Source organism: Phyllostomus hastatus, unplaced genomic scaffold, assembly GCF_019186645.2.
Source record: "Phyllostomus hastatus isolate PE091 unplaced genomic scaffold, TTU_PhHast_1.1 phas_contig_34, whole genome shotgun sequence".
Classification (NCBI taxonomy): Eukaryota; Metazoa; Chordata; class Mammalia; order Chiroptera; family Phyllostomidae; genus Phyllostomus; species Phyllostomus hastatus.
In genome coordinates, this window is record NW_025333857.1 from 26,216,520 (window position 1) to 26,243,278 (window position 26,759).

The 26,759-nt window shown below is 34.2% G+C and overlaps 1 protein-coding gene across 1 annotated transcript in view; it reads left to right on the forward strand.

Annotated features, from left to right (window-relative positions):
• The window catches only part of RFX3 (regulatory factor X3), a 232,094-nt gene that overhangs the window by 57,445 nt on the left and 147,890 nt on the right, over nucleotides 1–26,759 (forward strand). Inside the window, exon 5 of the mRNA XM_045840638.1 lies at nucleotides 18,822–18,946. Coding sequence (XP_045696594.1) covers nucleotides 18,822–18,946 — 125 coding nt within the window. The remainder of the gene's footprint in view (nucleotides 1–18,821; nucleotides 18,947–26,759) is intronic.

Here is a 26,759-nt window from a genome sequence, read left to right on the forward strand (position 1 = left end):
TTTATGTATTTTGAAGTTCTGATAATAGGTATATAAATATTTAGGATTGTGTAGTCTCTCATGAATTGACTCCTATTATTATGAAATGACTCCCCTTATATTTTTTGTTTTGTCTGATATTATTAGAGTATGATATATCTCCTTCAGTCCTTTTACTTTTAACCTGTCTGTGAAATTATGTCCAAAATGGATTTCTATAAATAACATTTAGATTGGTCTTGGTCTTTTTGTATGATATGACAATTTCTGTCTTTTCATTTGTGTGTTTAAAATATTTTATGTCATTACTGACATAGTTGAATTTAAATGTCATGTTGCTCTTTGTTTTCTGTTTGTCCTGTCTGTGCTTTGATTCTTTTTTCCTCTTTCCATGTTTGTTTCAAATGACTTGAATAATTTTATGATTCTATCTTACCTCTTTTATTGCTGTATTTCTGTATCTTTTTACTTTTTTAGTGGTTACTATATTGTTTTACAGTATGCTGCTTTAACTTAGTGCAGAATACCTTTGTTATTATACCACTTCACTTACAGTATAAGAAAAGCCAGTGACCCAAACAGCAGATGGGGCAATGGGACAGAGGAACATACTGCATCAGGCTGGGTTCTGTGTGGGAACTTTGAAAAATGCACTTCAGATGCCCTTATACTGGCTTCTTGTTCTGTTAGCAGTGCTGATAATGCACTTTCTTTTTCTGATTGAGAATACTGAGGCTGTACTTAAAGTGATTTTAGTAGATGGCAGAAACAGATCTAACATAGCACAATGTAAGGAATACTGGCCTTAAAGTCAGCTAGACCTAGATTCGAATTCTAGCACAATTGCTTGCTACCTATGTGACCCTGGACAAGTTATTTAACCACTCTAACTTTTATTCCTAAAATGTGGATAATAATTACCTCATTGGGTTGTTGTCCTATGCACTCATATAGTATTTGTTTTCTATCTTGGTTGTCAATTAAATGGAATAGTGTTTATATACTTAACTTGTTTGGCCTGTTATGGAACTTCAAAAGCCTTGCCATGTAAGGATTATGGAAGTTACTACCTGACTACCAAGTAAGTACTTAGTTTACCTTCATAGTCAATATCTTCTCAAACTTTATTCTGTTCTTTAGACCTAGAAACATTTATATGTGGCTCAAAGAAGAAATAGGTGAGGTTACCAAGAGTGGGTATGATAACTAAATCAGATAGGTTCAGAGTTTGGGGTAAAGCTAGGCAGTGTATAAAACTCAGGGAAGACAAGAGGCTGGGACAATCAGGGACATCACCTCTATGTTTTGGAAATTGATAGAGAGGTTGAGGGGTCAGCACTGATGGGTTGTGAAGGAGAATATCATCTTGGATCTCACTGTGTTGCATTTGCAAAGAGACAGCTTGTTGTTATGGGATTAAAATTTAGGTAAATGAGGAGGAGGAACTGGGACAATATATTTGAAAGTCATTATACAATAAGTAAATGTTGACGCAGCAAAATATTCGAGAAACAGTATGTACAGAGTGGAACACAGAAGGACAAGGATATAGCCCTTGTTATGGGGAGAAAAAAGATGAGGCAGGTAATGAAGTTAACACTCTCTTCACCTTGCCATCTTTTCCCAGTGTCTAATGACAGTCACCTGTGTTCAGTGAGTGAATATTTATTGAATTTATGATGGATGTAAATGATGAGCATAATTTATTAGCTTTATTCTTAAATAGATAAGGAACTATTATTGTACCTATTAAAATGCTGTCTAGTGCAATGTGCTCTTTCACTAAGACAGCAAATATTTATTTGGGTGTTTCAAACTAATATGTAAAATGAACACTTAAAGAAGTCCGTGGTGTTTTTAGATTTCCCACTGACTTTGCAAGATGGTTTTACTCTTAGAGTGCCATTCTCATACTAGTTGAAAATTTCGAATGTGAAACCCAAACTCTGTTTACATGAACTTGAAAATATGAAAAAACAGCAAAAAAAAGTATAAGCAGACTGGAGTATGGCAGGACCATAGATTTTATAGTTAGGCGAAGTTCATTTTGGGTCCTGGTATTGTCTTCTATTAGTGGTGAAATTTGGTAAAATATTTGAGTCTTTCTAGACCTTGTCCATTTTATAAAGTAGAGAGAAACACAGTTTACAAGTTTGTGTGTGTATATGGTAGAGGGTATCTTTTTTCCCCTGTTACTTGGTTTATTTCTTAGTATTCATCCTCCCACACTGAGATACATACAAAAAAAGAAGCGTAAAAGGTTTTTCACTTGCAGCCTTACGCACAGTTGCCAAGAGAACTTTTGTATTATAGAACTTAGCTTATATTTGCTCCAGCTAGCTTGACTGTGAAGGCGTTAAAGCAGTGAACTGTTAGGTTAAATTCCAAACTCAGGAGCATTTGTTCTCATCTTCAAAGCAAAAAGAAAAGGAAGCAGAGATGAATTCTTTAAAGAAACTGTGTCTAGGGTCTACAGTAGTTTCAGATAATATTTTCTACTGAGGGTTTTTTCCCCCTTATGTTAAAGGTATACATGAAAAAAAAGCATAATTAAATACTAAAGGTGGACCATTTAAAAATAAGATAAAAGAAAAACAGTTTACTCCTAAGCAACTCAGACAAATCATAAACTATGATATGCTATACCTAAAATATTGATTTAACTCCCATGTAAAAATACTTTGTATAGTCTTTGGAAGGAACATAAATCACTTAAATTATGATTTGTTCATTATTTCTGAGTTTTCATAATATTTAATAAAAGTAATTTATTGGGCAAATAATTTATTTGTTAAGAAAAAAGTACACTTACAAAGTGCTACTTGTTGTATACTGTGTTATGCTTTCAACAAATATTTCAGTAATGTTCTCCCAACAAGATGTAGATGTTTCTGTTTTGGGCAAGTTCTCTTGAGAAGAAAAGGTGGTAACTAAAAAAAAATTTAGATGTTGCTATAAAGTGAACAAATTTTGTAGAAATTTATGCATTTTATGTATTTCCCAAGGGAAGAGTTTTTGGTTTTTTTTTCTTATAAAACTGAAATAAATGTTTATATGTATAAATCCTTTGCCTTAAGAACGAACTTTAAATGTGATTTTTAGATTCATCAGTACAAAAAGATTATTTTTTTAAATTGCCCTATTTTTTGGTTTTTATTCAAGTCACATTTAACAATAAGAATAGACTTTCAGCATTGGAAGTAGCTTTATTAATATTCAGTTTGGAAGAAAAATGATTTAACAGAATTGCCAGCAACAGTAATAAAAAGGTAAGAAATTTAAAATTTTTTCTGGAAGTTCAAAGATACTCAAAGTTTTCTTTTTCTAAAAATAACTTTGTAATCAGGTTGGCATGTCTTTTTGACTTTTTATTTTTTTTTTTTGAATTGACTTTTTTTATTTTAATCATTGTTCAAGTATAGTTTTCTTCTTTTTGACTTTTTAGTCAACACATTTACATTAGGAAAAAAGAAACAATGGTAAAAATGAACTAATCTTTCCTTATTAAGTTGTTTGAAGCCTTTGCCTCTTTTACCTTTATACTCTAATTATAATTTCTGCACTTAAAAACAAACAAACAAAAAAGTGGAGTTACCTTGGAGTCTAGAGCTAAATTCTATAACTTACAATATCTCTTGTAAAGTGGTAGGTAAAATTTCTTTTTTTAAAGTATATTTTATTGATTATGCTACTCCTTGCCCCAATTTTCCCCCTTGCTCCACTGCACCTGGTATCCCCCATTCTCTCTATCAGTTCCCCTCTTAGTTCATGTTCATGGGTTGTGCATATAAGTTCTTTGGCTTCTCCATTTCCTATACTATTCCTAACCTCCCCTGTCTGTTTTGTACCTACTACCATTTATGCTTCTTAATCCTTGTACCTTTGTCCCCATTCTACCCTTTCCCCCTCCCTGCTGATAATCCATCAAATGACCTCCATATCTATGATGATTCTGTTCCTGTTCTAGTTGTTTGCTTAGTTTCTTTTTTTTGTTTAGGTTCAGTTGGTAGTTGTGAGTTTGTTGTCATTTTAATATTCATAGTTTTTATTTTTTTCTTAATTAAATCCCTTTAACAATTCATCTAATAAGGGTTTGGTGATGATGAACTTTTGTTTTACCTTGTCTGGGAAACACTTTCTTTGCACTTTAATTCTCAATGGTAGCTTTGCTGGATAGAGTAATATTGATTGAAGATCCTTGCTTTCCACAACTTTGAGTACTTCTTTCCAGCCCCTTCTTGCCTGCAAAGTTTTTTTTTGACAAATCAGCTAATAATTTTATGGGCACTCCTTTGTGGGTAACTCACTCTTTTCTCTTGCTGCTTTTAAGATTTTCTCTTTATCTTTAAACTTCAGCATTTTAATTATGATGTGTCTTGGTGTGGTCCTCTTTGAGTCCAACTTATTTGGGACTGTCTGTGCTTTCTGGACTTGTATGTCTAGTTCCTTCACTAAATTAGGGATGTTTTCTTTCATTATTTTTTCAAATAAGTTTTCAATTTCTTGTTCTTCCTTTTCTCCTTCTGGCATCTCTATGATTCAGACATTGGCACTTTTCAAGATATCCCAGAGTTGTCTTATTCTTTCCTTTTTTTAAAAAAAATTCTTGTTTCTTCATTCTCTTCTGGTTGATTATTTGTTTCTTCCTTATATTCCAAATTGTTGATTTGAACTCTGGCTTTCTTCCCTTCTCTATTGTTTCCCTGTGGACTTTTCTTTATTTTACTTAGTGTAGCCTTCATTTCTTCCCATATGCATTTGCTATACTCAGTGAGTTCTCTGAGTTTCTTTATCACCAGTGCTTTGAACTCTGCATCTAATAGGTTGGCTATCTCCATTTTGCTTAGTTCTTTTTGGGGCGGGGGGTTGTTCTGTTCTTTCACTTTGGCCATATTTCTTTGTCTCTTCTATTTGGCAGCCCCTCTATGTGTATTTCTATGTATTAGGTAGAGCTGCTTTGACTCCTTATATTAGTGCACTTGTTAAGTAGAATTTCTTTATGGAGATTCAAACAGATAGCTCCTGGCCCAAACCATGAGCCAGGGTCATTACCTTAAAGGTCCTGTTCAACCTTGAAGTCTCTGAGACTACATTGCTCTTTACATAGCTACATGAAGTGAAGTAATACAACATGACTAGCATTGACCTTAGTGATCTTATTATAAAATGGTTCTACTGTAGTCTGGAAAGTATAAGCCAGGAATATTTAGCACTGGTTATCTGATTCACAGTAAGCTGTGTTTTGAGACACGGAATACTTTGATCATATGGTTTATATATAAGTATTGAAAATAATTTAGATTTTATTTTGATGTCCATATAGATTGGAATGATGTGACTGTAATTCAAGCCTATGATTATGTCAGAATTAGTTGTTAAGATGTACAAAAACAACCTGAAAGAAAAAATCATTGCTATAGTTAGCTATACTGCAGAGCAGTATAGAGCAGTATAGAGCAGTTTGAAGAGGCTGTTATGTAGCTACTATTCTACTATGGGCCTTGACTAGGTACTTATATTTGGCCAGGTGCAGTAGGGGCGGGATGGTGAGTCAAAAGCAGGAGACCAGGGAGAGAGGACATGGAGAAAAGGATAGGGAGCTGGGGGGAGAAGAGAGGGTAAGGACAAGTGATTCTTTAGCCTAGTTTAAAAAAATTCTAGTGTTGTCTTAATTTAAAATAATATATCATTAAATATTGAGTAAATGTTACAAAGAAATTGAATGGATTTTTCATATATAAATAACCTTTCAGTTGCATTTAAAAAACACCATTCTTGTAAATCTGTTTTGTGTGAAAAATGACTCCATGGAACCATGAGAAGTAATAAGCCTATATTTATATATAGCTTTGAATAATATAATGTGTTAATGTTAGCTTACTATTTTGTTACAACAATAAAGTCACTTATGTTACCTTCATAAGAAAAGTTATTTAAAAATAAAATTTTTGATAGGTTGTATTGGCAGGTCTTTACTGCTATGTGGCTTTAATATCCTTCAATATACCTAGCAGAAGTACTACTATGTACATTAGGTGTGGACGACTTGTAAGCTAACAAGAACCAACAGTATGCATCAGGTGATTGAGGAAATCAGGCAATATGATTGGTTGGTTTCAGAGTTACATTTGTACAAAACAAGTTTTAAATCTTTTAAAAAGAAAGCATGAACATGGTATGTAAGAGGTAATTGCAAAACATTTTAATGTGGATAAATAGTACAAGCTGCAGAAAGCTTGTAAACCTGCCATCTAAAACTGATTACCCTTTTGAGCATTTCATGCTGTTTGACAGTAAAAAGTGCACCTTACAAAAGCTGTTATATAAACCATTACATTTAAAAGGTTTCTGTCTCACACCCCAAAATTATACTTATTTGCTGCAAGTGAAAATTCAAAATTTGTTATTTTGGTGGCAATTACTATGGTGTTGAATTTTGCTTTCCCTCCCCCTCTTTCTGGCAAACTAGAAATTAGTCTTGTTGGTTGCTTTATTTCACTGTAAACACAGTTAATCAGTTTGTGTATTATAGGTTACATATGAACATGGTGCAATAAAAAATTTCTGAACCTGAACCACTCAGATACTTACTCTATTCAGTAAGAAAATACTGAGCCTAGAGCACCGTAATGCTTCATTTATCTGAGAAAAAAACAATTTTGTAAAAATGATCCAGAATCCCCACAGAACATAAAATCCAGTGAACCACTTTAGTTGATGTCTCCACACACACACAAAGATTGCCTTACTTGCAGTCTTTTTAAACACTCTGAAAGTATCTTATTCATTTATGTGAGAAGGGAACTTAGAAATATTTAAGATACTCTCTTACTTTAGAATTGCACTCTATGTTATGAGTATTTCTTTCATTGTGTAATGAGCAGTTTGAGTTTCTGGCAGGCCTTCCTTCTTCTTTTTGAGTGTCTACTTTCTTGTTTTATTTATGAATGATAGTCTGTTAGAAAGAGCTATTGATGGGCAATTGGGAGATCTGAGTTCTAATACCAGTGATGATACTAACTAATGGATCCATTTGGTTTCTAGGTCTCAGATTCTCTCTGAAATGAGGGCCTGAACTAGATGATCTCCTGATACTTTTTAACTTTAAAATGCTGTGATATTGGGAAATAGGCCAACTGTCTGAAAACCTATTACAACACCTTCCTACTCCCAATTTTTTGAGTGATCAATTGACTGAATTGATAGCTTGCCTAAAAGCTGTCTGCCGAAATAGAAATTTACTGAATAGTTGTTTTGTTAAATTTGCCAAGAACCAGTTTTCTAAATTATCAACTGCCCAAAATATGTTTCTGTTAATTACATATGAAGTTCATCATAAATCACATTGCATAAAATAATTGCAAAAGCCTTTGAAATTTTTGGTGGGAAGTATTAATCAATTTTAACTTAATTTTAATTTTTTAGCAATTTCCCTACAGATACATTTATAACAAAAATAATTATCAGTACTAGTACTATCAGCTGAGTGCCATATTTATCATTGATATTTCATGTACTGATGGTCTTTCAATTGTTTAAGACAGAAGCAAAATATTCATTTAGTTGACTTTTGACAAATTTGTGAATTAAGAGAAGTATAGTGGTCCTGGCTGGGTACCTCAGTTGGTTAGAATGTCATCCTGATTATAGAGTTCTTTTAATGGGTGAAAATATGTTGAAAGAAATAAACCTTCCTTATTATCATTTATAAACTATATGGCATTCAAGACATGCACAACCCTTTGCTTTAAAGTAAGAAAATTCTCGTTTTCAAGTTTCTGACCCAGAAAAAGGTAGAATTCCAGAATATAGTTATAGAACTATGATGTTATATAGTAGACTACAGTGCTGACTTGCAGTAACATTTCAGGTAAATTAAAACCTTAAATTCATCAACATAAGCATCAAAGATTTTAGAAGGCCCTTTAAAACTTTCATTCAACATACCTTATATCATCAGTATATGTGGTTAAATAAAAGTTTTCAGTGATTTGTTCAATTTGTCAAATTGGCCATGTGGCAAAATGATCCTTAGCAAGTTGATTTTTGTCAGAGTAGACCTGGTGTCATTGTATCCTCATCACCATCTGCCAGGGTGGGGGGACAATGAAACTGTGATGGAAGAGTTCTTCTGTCTTTGGAATTAGTGTTTTTTCCTCAGCCACACCTTGTAGCCACAGTTGGAACCATTTGGAAGGTCTTCTGCTTCCTTGTGTGTTTGCATGTTTGTGTACGCGATATAGCTACCACAACAGAGACTGATACGAAAGAAGTGCAATAAAAGGTCTGGATGAGAATTGAGGGATTTTACATTTTTCTGCTCTTATGGTCACTGTAGCAAAATATGACTAGTATGAGTATATGACTGAAGGAACAAAATGAATAGATCAGGGTATATATATGATGAAGTACTTGACATTTATCAAGGAAAAATGGTCCTGTGCTCAAGCAGGAATAAATATGGTAGTTGGACTGGATGATGTTTCTATAGTATTGGCTGTGGTGTCCCTCAACACTATCTTTGGTTGTAACCTTCCTTAAAGCTGTACTTCTCAATTAATGCCCTTCATCACAATGTCACTAGATAGTAGAATTAAATATGTTTTTCTTGGAGTTGCTGAAGGAAGTTTGTGACTGTATATGAAGGTCAGGGAGCAGCAACCACTGGCACTTATGCCAAAGACCCCAAACCCATTTTTCTGAGAATTAACTAGTTGAAACTGTCCCTTCTGTGGCATCTGAGAAGCTGCAGCCAGAAGAGTGGAATTGATGGTGGGCACCTGAGAGCTCAACTCCAAGATTTAAGAAAAAAAAAGCCATTATAATTTTTAAACATTGTCTTAATCATGAATCAAATTCCAACAAGTCTATCCGTGTTGATGCCTCAGCAAAGGTAGAATAGAACCGACAAAATTTCGAAATTTTATGTCTTTGCTGAGATCTACAGAATAGAATAGATAGCCATGTTGTCAGGTACTCTACATTGTTGGAAATGAAATTAAGATTTTTTTGAAGATAACTACATATGGAAAATTAGTAACTTGGTTAAAAAATTACAGCATGTCTAATTCCTATGACATAGATTAAAAATGTAGAAAAGGCTGTTACTTTTGACAGGACAACATAATGTTTGGTCTGAAAAACATTTAAATTGTCACAAGCCTAATTCAGCATATGGCTGCATTGAAAAATGAAAGTAGAAAACAAAGTTTTGCTCCTGGAACCTAATAGATGGTAAAGTACATTCGAGTCCTCACTGAGCATTTCTAGCTGTGTGACCTTGGGCTCATGTTTTTTAAGCTTAGGGCCTAAGTTTTCTCACTTATAAAGATGGGATAATAATAGTACATATCCCACAGAATTTCTGGACAAGTGAAATAATATATGTAAAATCTTTATGTAGATGTGTTACCTAATTTGTAACTAGAGGTTTCTACCATTGTGTGTGCGCACACGCATGTGCAGACTTTGAATGATTGATTGTTAAGAGAAATAGAAGAATGTCAGTTGAATATGGCCAAGCTCAACTAAGTTTCAAGTGGTTAATTAATGAAGTTAGAACAATTACTATTAGACTAATGACTTGTTCTTAGCATTTTAGCCAGGAAAATTAAAGATCTCTGAGTGCTTCTGTCTCATAAAAACAAAGGAACCCTACTAGCCCACCTTTTCTAAGACAATATGATTAAAGCATTGGATCTGAATCCACAATTTACTGAATCGGGTATACTTATTAAAATGCAATAAAGGATGTGTCAGGAATTTAACAGCAATAGCTGAAGACTTAATTTGCTCATTTGAGTTTACTTAATCCTTGTTTCTTTATAAAAAATTATACACAAATCAGTTGAGTCTTATAAATCTTGGAATATGGGAATTGTATAAAACCCTGCCATAATGGGAATTGAGAGTGAAATTGTATTAGAAAACTAAGAGAAAATATTCATAATGAGTAACTTGATTGGAAATGGCTCTACTAGAAAACTTTATTTATATGTAATTTTAAAGTGTTAGATGCCTCTGATATAGCATACTCTGGTAGTAATGTTTTAGCAGGGTCTTAAACTTATCCCTTTGTAGATTCATTTGTTCATACAATGTATTGGAGACCCTCTGTGCATTAGGCATTATTGCCTATTTGTAAGTGAAAACGATAGTTCATGTGCTGGTAGTGTTTATAATCTGGTAAGAGAGATGGTTATAGTACAGAATGATAATTGTTGTGCACTGAATAATGACAAGACACCAGACCCAGATTTGTTAAGAAGTGTGGATAGACTCTGAAAAGTGGAATTTATTCTGAGAGCTGAAAGAGGAAAATGAGAGGAAGTGGGAAGGAAAAATAATTTTAATCAGAAGGAACTTCTTACTCAAAATTCCCAACTTTGGAGAACTGAAGTGTAGTATCATATGGCTGGATTGTATATACTCTTTGGAAGATAGAAGGTAGGCAGGAACTATATTCTTAAGAGCCTGATAAGTTCTCTTAAGGGATTTGCAGTTTACCTTGAGGGTATTGGGACCTAACGAAAGGAGTAGCCTGAACTCTAAGGAGCTGAAGAGATAAAGATACGTGAGTAGATTTTTGGGAAATATTAAGGAACAGAATCATTGGACTCTGATTGATTAGATTTGGGAAAGGAAGAAATTTGGTGATAAAAGGTACAATTGGGATAAGACAGTCACTGTTTACGTATTTTCAGGGGTGAAGGAAGAGTTCTGTCCCCTCTTTTAGCACCCTATGAAGACCCTTAAAATGTAAGAGGAGTGATGGTGGAAAATAAACTCATTATGTGAAATTTCACACTTTTGTACAATATTACATAATTATAATTGCTTTTAATCATGAAGAACTGATAGTTGATTTTAAGCATATTACTATCCACAGTTAGGGGTATTATTAACCATAGATTTATGAAATGCCCTAAAATAACTCACTTTAGAAGCATTGTTTTGGAGCTGAGCAAATGAATTGGAAGGACAGCGATACACAGAGTAAGGGAATTGGTGAAGAAGTGTGGTGGTTTGAGAGGCTATCTGGGAAAGTGGAATTTATTCCCATAAAATAAGCTCCAAAGGATCAATGTCTTTAATTCACTATAAATTTTCAGTTAAATTTGTGAAGTACAAACTTAGCTAGAATCTTCAATCTGTTTTAATTTTCATTCTTTGGCCAAATCATTATCCCAAGTCCATTTGTATACATTTAGAATGAAAGTCAGTATAAAAATTTCATTTGATTAATAGCATTAAGTTTTACAGCAAGTGTTTCCAGAATGTATGTGTATGAATAGATTTTTTTTCAAGTTTACACACACCCACATTCACTATGTTTAGTAAAAATGGCAGTAATGAGAATTCAGTTCTTTAAGATATTGTATATTTAACGTAGAGTACATTCTATCTATTATTAGCAATGTTATTATATGGTATTATTTTCCATTTTTAGATGTGTTGATCTTTTTGAGCCTGTCATTAGAATAGTTAGAAACTGTAAAAGGCTCTATTCTCCACTTTTATAAAAAGACAAATGAAGCATAGAGAAAAAATTAAAAAATACATTGTATGGGCAAGAGAATATGTATTCACTTTACTGGGCCCTCTTTTGGTTTATTTTTTTAGGAAAAATTTAATTTTTGAAAGCAAATGAGTCTTTATTATTTCTTCTTTCATCTATAAAATATTTTATTAATACAAAATTAGTGAAGGTACCTTTTAACCCATGATATGCTTTTCCATAACAAAAGTTACAGATTTGATGACTTTAGAAAAGAGTATATTGATCACATATTAAGTATAATACACTACATGTTTGCAAGTCATGTGTCTATTTGTTCAAATTTAAAGTTCTTTCTTAGTGCCCCATGTCTCCATAGACTTCTTTATCTCTCTTAAAGTTGATTCAGCTAAAATAGCCTCACTGCTGCTGTCTGTGTAGTCGACTAGGGGCCAATGACAGGCTACCATTTTTGGAATTAGATAGACCTGGACTTGAATCCTAGCTTTACGTCTTAATAGCTCTCTAACCCTGGACAAGTTACTTAATCTCTAAACCTTGTTCTTCTCTACTATAAAATGGGAGTATCTACTTCTTGGGTGAAGTTAGGGTTAAATGTATGTATAGCATTTATCACATAGTAAATGCTCAACAGATGGTAGCCATTATTATTATCTCTAATAATTAAGATGATAATAGGTTTATGATAAAAGTTTTATTGTTCATCGTCTTTCAATTCTACAGGTTATTAAGTGCCCCACCCCATAGTTTCTAGTCACTGTCAGGAGTGGGTTTACCAATAAGAAGATATGCCTATAGTTTTATCTCGTAGATTTTGCTTAAGAATCTTTCTGTATGTTTTATCATTTTGTTCTCAGACCCTCCTTCCACTAGGAAAGAGTGTAGGACACTTACAAGCTTTTGTTTGGTTTTATTTTTCTTTTGTCTCAGCTGTTACCTGAGCACTGCCCATTTTTAGCATATGTTATCTAGGTAAGACTGCTTTGCCTATTAATTCATGTACACAAGTGAGAGAAAATGCTGGATGGTACCAGCAGTAGACTGGACAAGGACTTGGTTCTCTTTTCCCTAAAATTACCTCTGTGACTTATGACACCTTCTCTTGATAACTAGAAATAAATAAAATAATTGTTATATCACTCCAGCAGTTTGGCTTCAATAATACATTCATAGATTAAAGTAATTTGATTTTATTTTTCTTCTCCAAAGAAATAGATTTTTATATATATTCCGAGTCAAGGTAAGATTTAATTAAGAGAAAATCTTTGTTTGAAAAGTGAAAAAAGTTTCCCAGGCAACCTGTATATGTTATCACTGTGCTGATTAATCATCGCCAGCATTAATCACTGTCACAGGAAGATAACTGCTGAACACTCTACACTGTTATCATTCCATCATTTTTCTACCGATCAATTTAGTACAAAAGATCAACTATACACAATATGAGGATTACAACATCAAACTTAAAGAAGCAGAACTTTTATAATATAGAAAATCATGCATTTTCTTTTCACATCCCTTTAGTTACTTGGTTTATTGTTTTGATAAAGCCCTGTGTTTTACCATGAATAAACTTTTCACAGAGGTGTATTTTAAGTAAGAAATTCCAACTACAATCTATAGCTTAATCAGTGTCTTTCATTTGTATGAGGTGAAATGGGTGGAAAAAACAAGTGATCATGTTTTACATTTGTAAGTAAATTAATCAGCTCAATATATTTTTAAGCTGCAAAAAATTAAATTTTCACATTATTATTTAACTATATATATGAAATTTCTATAATGTCCCATTATTTTACATTAGATCACCTTTGAAAGTTGCTTAATATTTTTAGGTTTTTTTAAGAATTGGAATAATCTTAATATTTTTTAATCATCTACTGTATATATTTTATATTAGTTTTATGTTCAGGAATGTATATATTGGCAACTCCTTCACCTTTCCACACCAAAAAACATGGCTTATTTTAGTTGTCTAATTTCAATAGCAATTTCAATTGTTATGGGCATTAGGTGTATTAATATTTTCTAACATTTATTCAAGAAAGGTGATGCTTAACCAGAGTTTTAGTAATAAAATTTTTATGTTGCCAAACTTCAGTTATGGTTTGGGATCTGTCTCTGTGTAAAAAGCAACATCAGTGTTAAGCTCCTTGTTCTGTATTTCAAAAGTACTAAATTTAAATTATGACAAAATTTTTCTCCTGTAAATATAACATTCCTATGCTCTTATGTTGAAACAGGTTTCTAAGTAAATAGTTTATTCTTGACTATCTCATTTTAGATGTGATTTATTTTTACTACATCTATTAAGTGACCATCATCATAGTTTTGCTTAATTTGTTTCAAGTATGAATTGAAATTAGCATATTTATTTTTCTTTACTAAGAAAAAAGAAAGTCTTTGTTGTGCCTGAAAATTAAGTTACATGTCTTTATTTTCTATATTGAATTAAACCTGTTAACATTCCTCAGTGCAAAAAAAAAAAAGATAGTTGGTGTAGTAGAACTGCAGACTTTGCTGTTTTTTGGAGACCAAATTATTTCAGTATGAAAAACCTCAATAAAAATTAGGTGGATACTACCTATTTTTAAACTAAGCAGCAATATAGTTCTGTTTGATAAGTAATTGATTAGGTCAGACTATTAAGCCATTTAATCTGGCGTGTACATTGTGTGTGATAAAAGGAATCCAACTGTGAATTTGAGTGTATTAAATAATCTTCAGGAAGTTCCACAAAGAACATTTGAATGCCTTGAAACTTGCAATAATGCATGTTTGTTCCAAACACATTTGCTTTGCCTAGGTTTTGCCCATCAGGTTGAAGAAATGCTAATCTTGTCGCATTCAGCAGCTGGGTTTTTTCAATATTCTTTTCCTTCTCCTAGGGGTTAATTAGCCTTCTTTCAAAATGTGGCCTATTTAGCTGTAGATTCACATGATTCAGCCAGAGCTGGCTGTACAAAGCAGAACCGTTAACAGGCGGGTGTGTCCAACTGCTTAATTAGCCAGAATAAAAAGGTCCTTTGTCAAACAAGCATCTGTTGCTCTTGACACACCTGACAGCCACATTAGGCAAGGATGACTAGACTGAAATTGTACATGTCTCTCCTGCAAGAATATATAACTCATTTACATATGGGCTACATCATGGACAAACTACAGGGGTTTAACTTATCAAAATGGATTAATGTGACTGCATTTGTGGCTGATAAACAAATATCACTTGAAAGAAGGCTGTGAAGGAACTAAACTAACCAAATTACTCCCAAACATAAACAAAGCACCAGAAACTCCCGGTAGATGAATGGTTACGCCTCAAATGTATACACAAACCTTTATAGTGGGCCTAAAACAAAACCTCCAAGTAAAGCATGCTAAGATGCTACCTTCATATGATGATCTTTGCTCTGTAGAAATGAGCTACCAGAATACGCTGAATGTGTCGGTAGATTATTCCTCAAACATGCTTTAACATTGTAATTGACCTGCAGTTAAATCAGGTCTTCAGAATTAATCAGTTAGAATGCCCCTGGAAACATTCTTATTAGTTGGGTTTTATTATGGCCTTAATAGAAAGAGAGAGGATATTTCCTAATTTAAATGTCAGAGATGAAAGAGATGTCTGTCCCTTGTTATTGGAAGCATACATCAAATACAATTGATTTTAAGTCCCAAGACTGCTGTTCAGACCAATAGTCTCTAGCTTTTCATTTGGAACCCCTGTCATCGTGATATTGCAAAATAAATATACAGTGATCCCTCATCTATCGCAGGAGTTACTTTCCAGAGACCCCCTCCATAGGTGATAATCCTCGAAGTAGCGGCGTTATATTTATTTTATTATTTACATATATTTTAAGACTTTATAAACCCATCCCACACTCCTATAAACCTTTCCCACACTCTTATAAACACTTCATATGCTCTTAAACACTTTCTACACTCTTAAACCTACGTAATTTTAACGACATATAAAATTCTGTATGGGTACAGTGTACTGCAAAATCCTGAGATACAGTGAAAACTCCGTGATACAGAATTAGATATATTAAAAAAACAAACAAACCCTGCGATACAGTGAAGCCCCAGTAAGTGAACCATGCTATATCAAGGGAGGACTGTATGTAGTGGTGACATGATATAGGCTTTGGGATTCTACAAACCTAGGTTTGACTTCGGGCTCTTCCTGTACTAAGCTTTGTGTGTAGCTTTTAGCAAGATATTTAGTCTATCTGTGCCTCAGTTTCCTCATTTGTTAAGTAGAAATAATAACACTTCTACTGCCCTGGCTGGTGTGGCTCAGTGGATTGAGCACTAGCCTGCAAACTAAGGTTTTTGCCGGGGCACATGCCTGGGCTGCAGGCCAGGTCCCCAGTGCAGGGTGTGCAAGAGGCAACCACACATTGATGTTTTTCACCTTCTCTTTCTCCCTGCATTCCCTTCTCTATAAATAAATAAATAAATAAAATCTTTTAAAAATATAACATTTCCATAATGGGGGTCTTCTGAGGATTAAATAATATGTACTGCCAGCACTTAACACATTGTGTAGTACCTGGGAAAGCCTTGTTAAATGAGAGAATTGATTATGGTGATGACTTTTTTGAGACAGTCTCTGGAAGGGATATGATTGAGACACTCTTAGGGCATAAGGCCTTGGCAAAAAGAGCCTCTTAACATTGAGGACAACAATGAAATAAGAGGAGAATGAAGTTGTGTCTACTGAGTAAAAATGTAGACAGGTCTAAGAGACTTAAGTTCTTATCAATTGGCATGACCCTATAATTAAAGAGCCAAGGGAATTAGATGATGAACAGTAATCTGAGAGTAAACAGAAAATGTTCTGGGACAATTACTTGGTTGTCCTGGATTGGTCTTTATGTGTTAGTTTGTCTGGTAAATTATGGGTCATAGATCATAAACCGCTGTGTAGACTGGTATGCAATACAATGTACAGACACATAAGTGAGCCTAGGTAAAGCTCCCAGCCAGCATTTGTATAAATAGGAGGAAGTTTGAGTGTGAGTTACTTTATTGCGTGAAACTCAATCCACCCTGATGAAGTAGCTTAATGAAGAAGCCATAATTGACAACCTCAGTCTTCCTCACTTGTTACTACGCTGACAAAGGCCACCACCTATCTTACATTTGGGAAGAGGGGCTAAGAAAGCCTCGCTGAAGATAATATCTAACGTCTGGTTTATTCCTCATTCCCTATAGAAAGGCATTACCTTACTCTCACTAATAGCTCCTCTGCTGTAGCAGAAATGGCATCAATAGTATATAAGTATGTAATGAATCAAAGGATGCTGACTTTTGCTTTTCTTGTGAGTGGGTATTCTTTTCCCCTTCGTGATGGAATAAAGAAAAAGAAGAATCACAGATAGGGTCCCTAATATGTGTATCCCTTCCCCAATTTTTGAGGACCATGGTCTTTCAGTAATCTTAATTAGGCAAGAGTTTTATCTAGCAAATACTGTCATTCTCAAACATTTTTGGGCATATTGTGATCTCAACACTATACATAGTGGTATGTGTTTACGTACATTTGCATGGAAAGCAATGTTACATTTTTGTTTTTGTTTTTAAATGATCTACCATTTGAGATGTTTCAAGTAAAAATTTGAAATTTTAGCTTCTTTCAGAAAATTGGAAGAACTGGCAACTATGGCTTAGCCTTCCTACAAAGTCACAATTTTTTGGAGCTGAACACTAGCTGACCCAAATAAATGGGGTGGTAGCCATAGTCCCCATCACATTCCTTCTGTTGAAGCCCCTGGGCACCATCTTCACTCTGTGTGTCTGAGGTTCCTCCTCTGTAAATGGAGTTTCTGATCATACCAGCAATATTGGATTGCTACATAGGCTAATTCATTTATGAATTAACACGTAAAGCATTTAGAAGGGTCCTTAGCAAATGTTAAACACTCAGTTGATGTTAGCTGTTACCACTATAGCTTTTGTGTGTGCTAAGATTTATTGTGCTGCTTTAGGGTTTTGACTAACAAAAGAATAAGAATAATCACCTAAAGTGAGGCCAGTGTCAAGGCCTAGAAAGAAAAATAAGCACAGATGCAAAGTGAGGAGGCCTAATCCCATGTCTACTGCTTTCACCTTGAATGAGTCTCTTAACCTCTTTGGGCTTTAGTTTCCTTATTTATAAAATAAAAGAGTAGATTAGATGTCTTCAGAGGTCCATTTGTAAAATTGATTGAGATGATAGAAAAGGTTTGGGTAACAAAAGATTCTGAGAGGGGTTAATTTTCTACTTGAAAGAACTGAATATGCTTTCAGAATTTTCTTAGGGAAAATTAATGTTTACCATATTGTCCACAGATTTAAACCATAATGCAGTATTTTTCTTAGGCTCCAATTAAATATTGTTTATCCCCAGGAAAGAAAATTAGAATTCTTGTCCCTGCTCATGAACAAAAAATTAATGTTTATTCTATTGACTATATAAGTAGCACAAGGGAATGTCAAGGCCAGGTGGTCTGAGAAACCACACTTTAGTTAGAGTACATGCTGCAAAATTTGATTCTGTGTTAGTAGGTCGGCACATGAGAACTGAAAATAGTGCCATTTTGAATTGTGAATGACAAGAGAAAATATTTCATGTGTTTGTTTACAGATCTCATTTATATAATAGTGGTCTTTACCCATCTTTCAAAGTATGACACATTATTGATATAAGCTATTTTTGTGTAAGAAGGTAATTCAACTTTGATTTTAGTACCATATCATATCACGGAAAATTAGTGAGCTTGATCCTTTGGCTAAGTTTAGGGTATATCAATTGTTTTTTGGATATATACTAATCTTTTTAGATCAGTGAATAGCAAGTTTGAAAGTTGGAAAGACCTTAGAAATAGTTTTTCCTAAATTGTACACCTTTGGTGACATCCTAATAGTCTATAAAAGGGTCTAGAATGTATAGTTTATGACATATTTGATACAGTTAAAGTTTGTGTTCTGAGAATTGAATAGCTTTACATAATTTTGGGCTATAGTTTATAAATTAGTTGAAACAATTTATAACAGATAAGACCTAACTAAGGAAGGTAGATTTCAACAAAGTTCAACCTTTATAACCCTAAGATAATGAGGTGCTAATGGGGATTTAAAAAATCTGGATTGGTAATTTTCTATATTTAAAAAGTGGTGAAAATAACTATAAATATGCATGGAATATTATGACAATATGTTGGAGTAAGAAGTATTCTGAGAGTTCAAAGTGTCAGTATAGGATATTGAGAACAAATGCAATGCCACTAGTCATGCAAAGGGAGTGTTTTGAACCTTTTCTGTTTTAATATTTCAGAGACCATCATGCAGACATCAGAGACTGGGTCTGACACAGGTTCGACAGTGACTTTACAGACATCTGTGGCTAGTCAAGCAGCAGTGCCTACACAGGTGGTACAGCAAGTACCAGTACAACAACAGGTAAGGAGCTGCTTTCTCAGAGAAGATGCTGTGCCTCTCATCATGCAGACACGGCTGTGTTCAGCGATGACTTGGATTATGCTTTTGGCACAATGGGTGCTGAGATAGGCCTAGTTCACTTTATAGGTTAATTTAGCAAATATTTCTTGAGCATTTCCAATCTAGGTTCTTTTCGTGCTGGACTGTAGGGAATACAAAGGTAAATATTCAAACCATAATTCCTATCCTAAAAGAGCCTCTTACCTCTTAAAGAGAACATTTGTTTCTGACTAGACCACGCTAAGAATTTAGCTTCCTCTTTGCCTTTCCCTATTCTTTATCTTACCTTCTTATTTTTTCATATTGAAATGCAAGCAATAATATTTTTATATAATTGATTCACAGCACTTCTTAATAAAGGAGAAAATGACTGTAACTTACTGGGCAGAGATTTTGCCTTTGTGATATTTTAGAAAGTGCCTGGGTGGCTAATAAATACTGTTTAATGAAACTTAAATTATCTTACAGGTCTGGAGATCTGATTCATTCCATTAAAAAAATTGAGAATGAATTTCTCATCACATGTTTACTATAGGGCTTATTCATATTCGACACTTGGCTTTTTTTTCTTTTTGGAAGATACTGACAAAATAATGCTATTCATGCCAGCTGATAGTTCTGCATGTGGGTTGTGAACACATTGGTCTGTCGTTTCTTCTAGAGTGGCGAGAAAATAAGTGAGAAAGATCATATAATGAAGTATTTTGAAATTTGAGATTTGCCTGTAATTTCTTAGTATCAAGGAGAATCTTTAGCAAATGCTGCTCTTACAATTATAAATAAGCAGTTAGGGAGAGGAATATCTTTTCCTAACTGATAGGCAGAGGGATTCAAGGTTTTATTCTTTCCAGGAGATAGAGGTGGGCTTGGCAGGGGGAGTGGTAAGAATCATAAAGGGTCTTTGAGTCTCAGAATAAATAGACATCTGAAGTCTTCTTTTTTTTTTTAATTGTAGCACACACTTCTTCCTGGTGCCTACTCCCCCTCACACACACCCAAACACACAAAACACATACACATTCGTACACTGGCAGGTTATTAGGTTGAACTATCTATAGTTGTAATCTATAAAAACAACAGTTTCATATGTTTCAACATGTTAATTGTGTTTCTTACTCTTATACCTTTTACCTTTCTTATTCATTATTAAAACTTAATCTCCTCAAAATGGTGTTTTAAAATCCTCTGCTATTATTGATGTTGTCTCTGTTTCAAGACTCTGTAAACATTATTCAGAAAAGGGTAGCTTATGACATACCCAAAGACCAAGTGGAGAACGGTGAGCGCGATGTTTTTGTCTCGTTTGTGGATGAAAACCGGCCTTGGAAGTGTCTGTCTCTACCAGCCATGTGGTGGACATCATGTTCTAGCTCCAGAAAGTGCCCTCTTGCGACATTAAAATGGCCCTCTCTCGGACCCTTTTCTTCCTCCCTCCGTTTCTTTTCTCCATTTTTAGAAAACTTTTTATTGAATTTAGATATCATGAGATGATTACTGCAGGTCTTATATAGTAGTGTAAAGAGTTCAATAGTTCGGCAAGTATGTTATTAAACAAAAAGCAGCCCTCAACTTCCCTCTAATCCCATGAACCTCTCAGAGACAATGACTTTTGTCTCTTTCTTCCTATTATTTTGATATTGACTTTCATGTCTTTGAAAATACTACTTTGTCTTAAAAATACTACTTATTTTAATGTTTTTGATTATTTTAGCTTTAAGAATTATCTTACCATGGCCCTCTTTCTGGTCTCTATCACACACACACACACACACACATACACACTTTCCATCCCTTGTGCTCCTAGTATACTAGATTGAACTGTATGCAGCTTTTTATCTACAAAAACAATATCATAGGTTTCAACCATACACACACACACACACACACACACACACACACATATTTTTAATCCTCAGCCAAGGATATGTATTGATTTTTAGAGAGAGAGGGAGGGGGAGAGGGAGAGAAATAGAGGGACAGAAAGAACGAGAAACATCAATGTGAGAGAAATATTGGTCCCACCAGGGATTGAACCTGCAACCTGGGTAAGTGCCCTGATAGGAATCGAACCCGCAACCTTTTGGTGTATGGGACAGCACTCCAACCAACTAACCACTCAGCCAGAACAATCTAATAGTTATATTTATATTTTAATTTTGGTAGATCATTTACTCAATGCATGTGAGTGTGTGTGTGTGTGTGTGTGTGTGTGTGTGTGTGTATACACATACACTATTCAAATCTAGGCATGTAGTAATTTATGGTTATCTCTCTTACCTATAAAACTTATTGGATTTAATGATCAGATATTTTCTTAGGGAAGTCTCTCAGAGCACTCTGACCTACTCCAGTGTGGATTCCATTTGCTGTGGTCAGCTCCTACCTTGGGATCTCCTTTTGCCATCATTCTGGGGTTTTCTTATATTAGGTTTCCTTAAGACCCTGGATCAGTGTCTTAAATCCTTGATTTGCTTGAGCACAGCTTCCAGTAACTTCCTAACAAATGGTAAGTGTGTGAGCTCTTATGTGTCTGTGAAAGAATTTAATTATCAGTTGTTTGGTAGTTGGATAGGTACAGACTTTTGGTTTGGAAATAATTTTACTTAGACTTTTGAAAGACTTACTTCAGTATGCTCTAGTTTACAAGATTGGTATGGAAAAGTCAAACACTATTCTGGTCACTGATCCTTTGTATGTGTCCTATGTGATTTATTTTTCTCTCTGAAAGTCTACAGAATGGTTTAAATCCCAGTTTCTTGAAATTTATGTTGTGCCTTGATGTGGGTCTATTTTTGTACAAAAATAGAACCTTGGTGGTCCTTTTCAATCTGAACATTCATGCAATTCAGTTCTGGCAAAATTTTTTCAATTTTTTCTTTTATGATTACCTCCTCTCTTTTTTCTCCTTTTTTATATTTTGGGCTTTTTTGTTCTACTTTGAATTTTTATCTTCCAGCTTATCTATTACTTTTCACTTGTGCTATTTTAGTTGTAATTTTCAAGAACTTTAAAAAAGTTTCCTGTACCTTTTCATAATATCATCTTATTTTGTGATTATACCTTTTTATCTTTCTGAAGATATTAATTTTTTAAATATTAGTCTCTGTTTTTTAAAGATTTTATTTACTTTTAGAGAGGGGAAGGGAGGGAGAAAGAGAGGGAGAGAAACATCAATGTGTTGTTGCTTCTGGTGCACTCCCTACTAGGGGCCTGGTCTGCAACCCAGGCATGTACCCTGAGTGGGAATAGAACCAGCGACACTGTGGTTCACAGGCTGGTGTTTAGTCCACTGAGCCACACCAGCCAGGGCCTGTCTCTGTTTATTTAGCCAGGTTTTTTAAGGTGCTTTTCTTTGTCTCTGTCATTCATTTTAGAAGCTGTTCTCAATGCCTGATAATCTTTGGATGTTTATTCATATTTAAAATTCTGTGGATAAAAAGCTGGTTTGAATGCATCAGGAAGTCTCGTTGACTTCAATATAGAGGGCTTTTTAATTGGAGACCCTCTGATGTTTAGTATTTTTGTTTTTTCCTCTTGGGCTGGTCATATTTTTAAAGAAGAGTTCTCTAGCTTCCTGCCTAGCAGATGAATGGCTCCTAGGAGATGAGTAGGGGAAGACAACTGGGTATTTCTTGTACTAATTCAATTAATCATTCTCTTTTTTTATACGGTATCAACATTGCCTGTGCTTGGTCTTCCTCAATGCAGAGATTAAATCAAAACATAAACCTCCAAACTTTGACCAAACTTGTGGAGGCCAGTCACCTCATGGCATGGGATCGATGGAGGGGTTCTGCTTGCTTCTTAAATAGAGTTACTTTTTAGATTAGACCCATCTTTTAAAACCCCCCAATTAAATTGTTACTGGAAGAGTAACCAGCCATAAATAGAAGATTATACATACACACACACTTTGTTCATCTCCTCATAAAAAATAATCTCATGTGCCCATGGACCACACTTTAAAAACATTGTACTATGCCATATGGCTCATTCCCAAAGGCATATTTTTTGGTTACTCAATTTCTTTCTTTCCTCTTGGACATTCAAGGCAGGTGATACCTTACATCCCCTTAATACCAAGAACTCTCATTTGCTTTTTGTCAGCAAAGTATTTTATTTCACATAGTGGATTAGTGGGATATTTATCTGGAGATGCCTGTTTAGTTGTCCTTCCAGGTTTATTTAGAAGGATTGTTTTCTGTAATTTGTTTTCACTAGAACAGTGTTAACTTTGAATCTCCCTGGTGCATTATGACAGTGTCCTTGTGGATGTAAATTGTCTATAACTGATGAGATTTGTGCTATAGTAATTTCTTATTGCTCTGACTTGTCTATAATCTTTGTATTATTAATGTGCTAATGTCATTGTGAGTTTTCAGACTGTAGTAGAATACCTTTTAAAGTCTTCTAGCTTTTGTCGCTGACCCAAGATGGATATCAAAATCATGGCATTGATGTCAAGAGTAGTTACTCCTATTGATTAAACTTTTCATTGTGCCCTTGCTTTGACCACTTTGATGTAAAGAGAAAGTCTATAGCAAATTTTTTAGATGTTGAGATATATAAAATTATATATATTGAATGCTGGTATATAAGTGAAAATTTTAGGATCATAATATCTTTATATATTTCCTATATATATGAAAATTTATATATATGTGAAAATCTTAAGATCATAATATATGGTTCTATTTCTTTAAATTCTTAAATGTTCTAATTTCACTTTATCACTACCAAATAAAATGTTGCTTCTAAAATTACTTCTATGGTTTTTCATTTACTCTAAGTGTTCTCAGAGTCAACTAACCACCTTTTGTTATACAATGAGCAGGGATGAGAAATTCTGAGCAAAGATTGCAAGGTCTTATTATATAATAGTTCATCAACATTTTTTTCTTTTGTAGTTTTTCACTATTTCATAAAACACCATAGAATCTCAGCTTCCAAGTAAGGTGTTGTTGCCCAATTCACTAAACCTGTAAAAATATTCAAGTTCTGTATCTTGATTAGAAACTAAAATTTTGATGTTACCTATCTTGTCATCTTTATGAGAAGACCTTTGGCTTGAGGTATCTCTATAGACCTTGACTAGAAATGAGCTATTCTTTCTTCCCCTTCCCCTGCTTTCACTGACTTTTTAGAGTTCCTCACACGTTAGTCTTCAAAGTGGTCATTTTATGTGTAAATGTGAGAGGTCTTCTGGTCCCGATTGCCCTAGAACTGAATTAAAAATCTGGAAGAGGGAAAAAGAAAGATGCCTTCCTATTATTCCATTCTTTTCCATAGCTGACAGTTTAGAGTCTTTGTAAAATAGAACCTAGACTTTCATTTTCTTGTTTTAATCTTGGGCTTCAGTTGTTCCACAAATGCTGCCAACATTGAGAATAATTCCTAAACCACCCTTAACCAAGGTTCCAAGACTTTTATCTCCCTTTCAAGTTCCTCATTTTTCAGACCTCTTAATTATGGTTCCTCCTCTCTGTACCTCTCTGCCTGTTTTTCCTTTTACTTGGAATGGGTACATATAATTTCTTTCAAAGTGGGTAAGTGTGTTGTCTGTGTACTGCTTCTTCTAAACATAACACCTGAGGAACAGTGGAACCCTGGGGTTGAGGAGATTTTATCTGAGACCAAAGAAAGATTCTTCCCCCACCTCCTGCATAGAATCTGCCGACTTTGTTCTCATTCTTTTATCATCACAGACTGCAGTCTTTACATTTTCCTTCCCAGGGACTCATTCAGTTTCTAGAGGGTCTTTGACGTGTAACCAGGACATTGATATCTCTTTTAATGTGATAAAAGCTCATTTCAAGATTATATTTAGATAAGAATCTTTGTTTTTATATAAATCCCCTATTTAGGCAATGACTTTTTGTCTATAATTTGAATTATCAAAGAATAGAATGGCTATCTGGCTGTAAAATTTCTTTTTTGATTCTATCAGTCTGCCTATATTTGGCATTCCACATGAGTTATGGTATGCCCTGGGGATTGAGTCTGTTATTCCTGTGGTCAACAGGGTAAGTGACATTTGCTTGGGAAACAGACCCAATCAAAATTGTCAATTAGGTTCAACACAAAGGAAAGTCTTTTAGAAGGATAAATTTTAAATTAAACTTCTCCAATAGATCCTGGAGTATCTTTAAAATGATGCCACAACCTTTAAGAAATAGATTTTGGAGTTAATGTTTGATATGAATACTTGTGAGATCCTCATTTTAGACCACAGCTTCAACAGTGGATCATTTCTCTCCTCATTTCTGTTTGCCATGTTCCTGTGCTGTAGTATATCATCATAACCAGAAAGAAACCATGATAATTTGTAATATACTCATGAAAAATTCTTTTTGTGGAAGCAATGAATAGTGATTAAGGCAAAAATAGATTGCCTATAGTATGTTAAATCCATAATAGAATATTATTGTATCAAAATTTGATCAACAGTATCTTAAGTGGGTCTCTGCAGTAATTTGGAGAGCAAAACCTGAGGTAGTGCACTCTGTCATTCTTGTATTTATCTGGTCTTTCTGTTCAGAGTCAAGAGGTTTGCTTTCTGAACATCCTAGCTTTGATGGACATGAATAGAATTCCTTTCATTTGAGACTATTATCTCATATAATCAATAGACAGAAAGATATTTTTCTCTGATTTGCTCTTACTCAGGATTTAATTCCCATTGACTTAGTTCTCTAAAGGGACAGTGTTCTCATAATTAAGACTGTAGCAGACATGCTAAAAGATGGGGTTACATTTTTAAATGAATTCCAGTTGAGTGTCTTTTTGTAAAAAAAACAAAAGGCAATGATTTTAGCTCTTGAAGAGCTTATTTATTTTTAGAACCAAAACTGCTAGTTTTTAGTATTCAATATAAAATGTAAGGTGTTTTGAAGGAACATGCTGATCTACAACTGAAATAAATTTTGCTGTACCAATCTAATATGAAGTTCCTATAATAGAATCTCTCTACTGAATATTTGTAAAATAAGATCTCCACTATTTAAATAGTTCAGTAATATTTTTTACTCTGGTAAGTGATTTTAAAAGTATTTTCTCATCTAGTATTAGAACATTATTATTATAGTTTGGGATGCCATATTTTAAGAGGAATATCCCAGGCACCATGTTAAATACTGGAGTTTGAAAGGTAATTTGCCATGATACATGACTATAGGAAGTAAAGTTTTGTGGGAGATAGATATTGTTATAGAATTGGATACAAAGTGCCACAGGAGTAAAGATGGAAATTGTTCTTGGGAATAAAAGACAGTAATATCTCTACCAAGGTATGACCTCTGAGCTGTGTGGCGAAGGAAAAGTTGGGGTTGACAAGAAAAACAAACTGGAAGATGGTATTTCTGAGAGAGAAAAGCATGGAAAAGCTCAAGGAAAATCAGGGCATCTACATAGGGAGGTGAGGGTTCTAGGAAGTGAGGGATGTAGAACAGTGTTGCACAAGATCCCCTTGTGGGAGGTTGAGTCAGACGACCCACTGTGGTGTCTTCATATCTGTCTTCTCCCTAGTATATTCATTCTGTTCCCTGTTCAGTTGACATATTTCTTTAAGCATTCTTCCACTGCCAACTTTCTTGATAAAGAAATCTATACTTGTCTGCATTATATGACTAATATATTTTTTTAAATTCCCTTTTATATAAGATTTGGTCTGTGGTCTTCTGTTTCCCATCACTCTCAAGTAACTCATCCTCTGTATCTGTTTTAGTCTTAAGTCAAGGTGCTTCCATTTGCTTTGCTAAGCAATAACCTCTGGTCC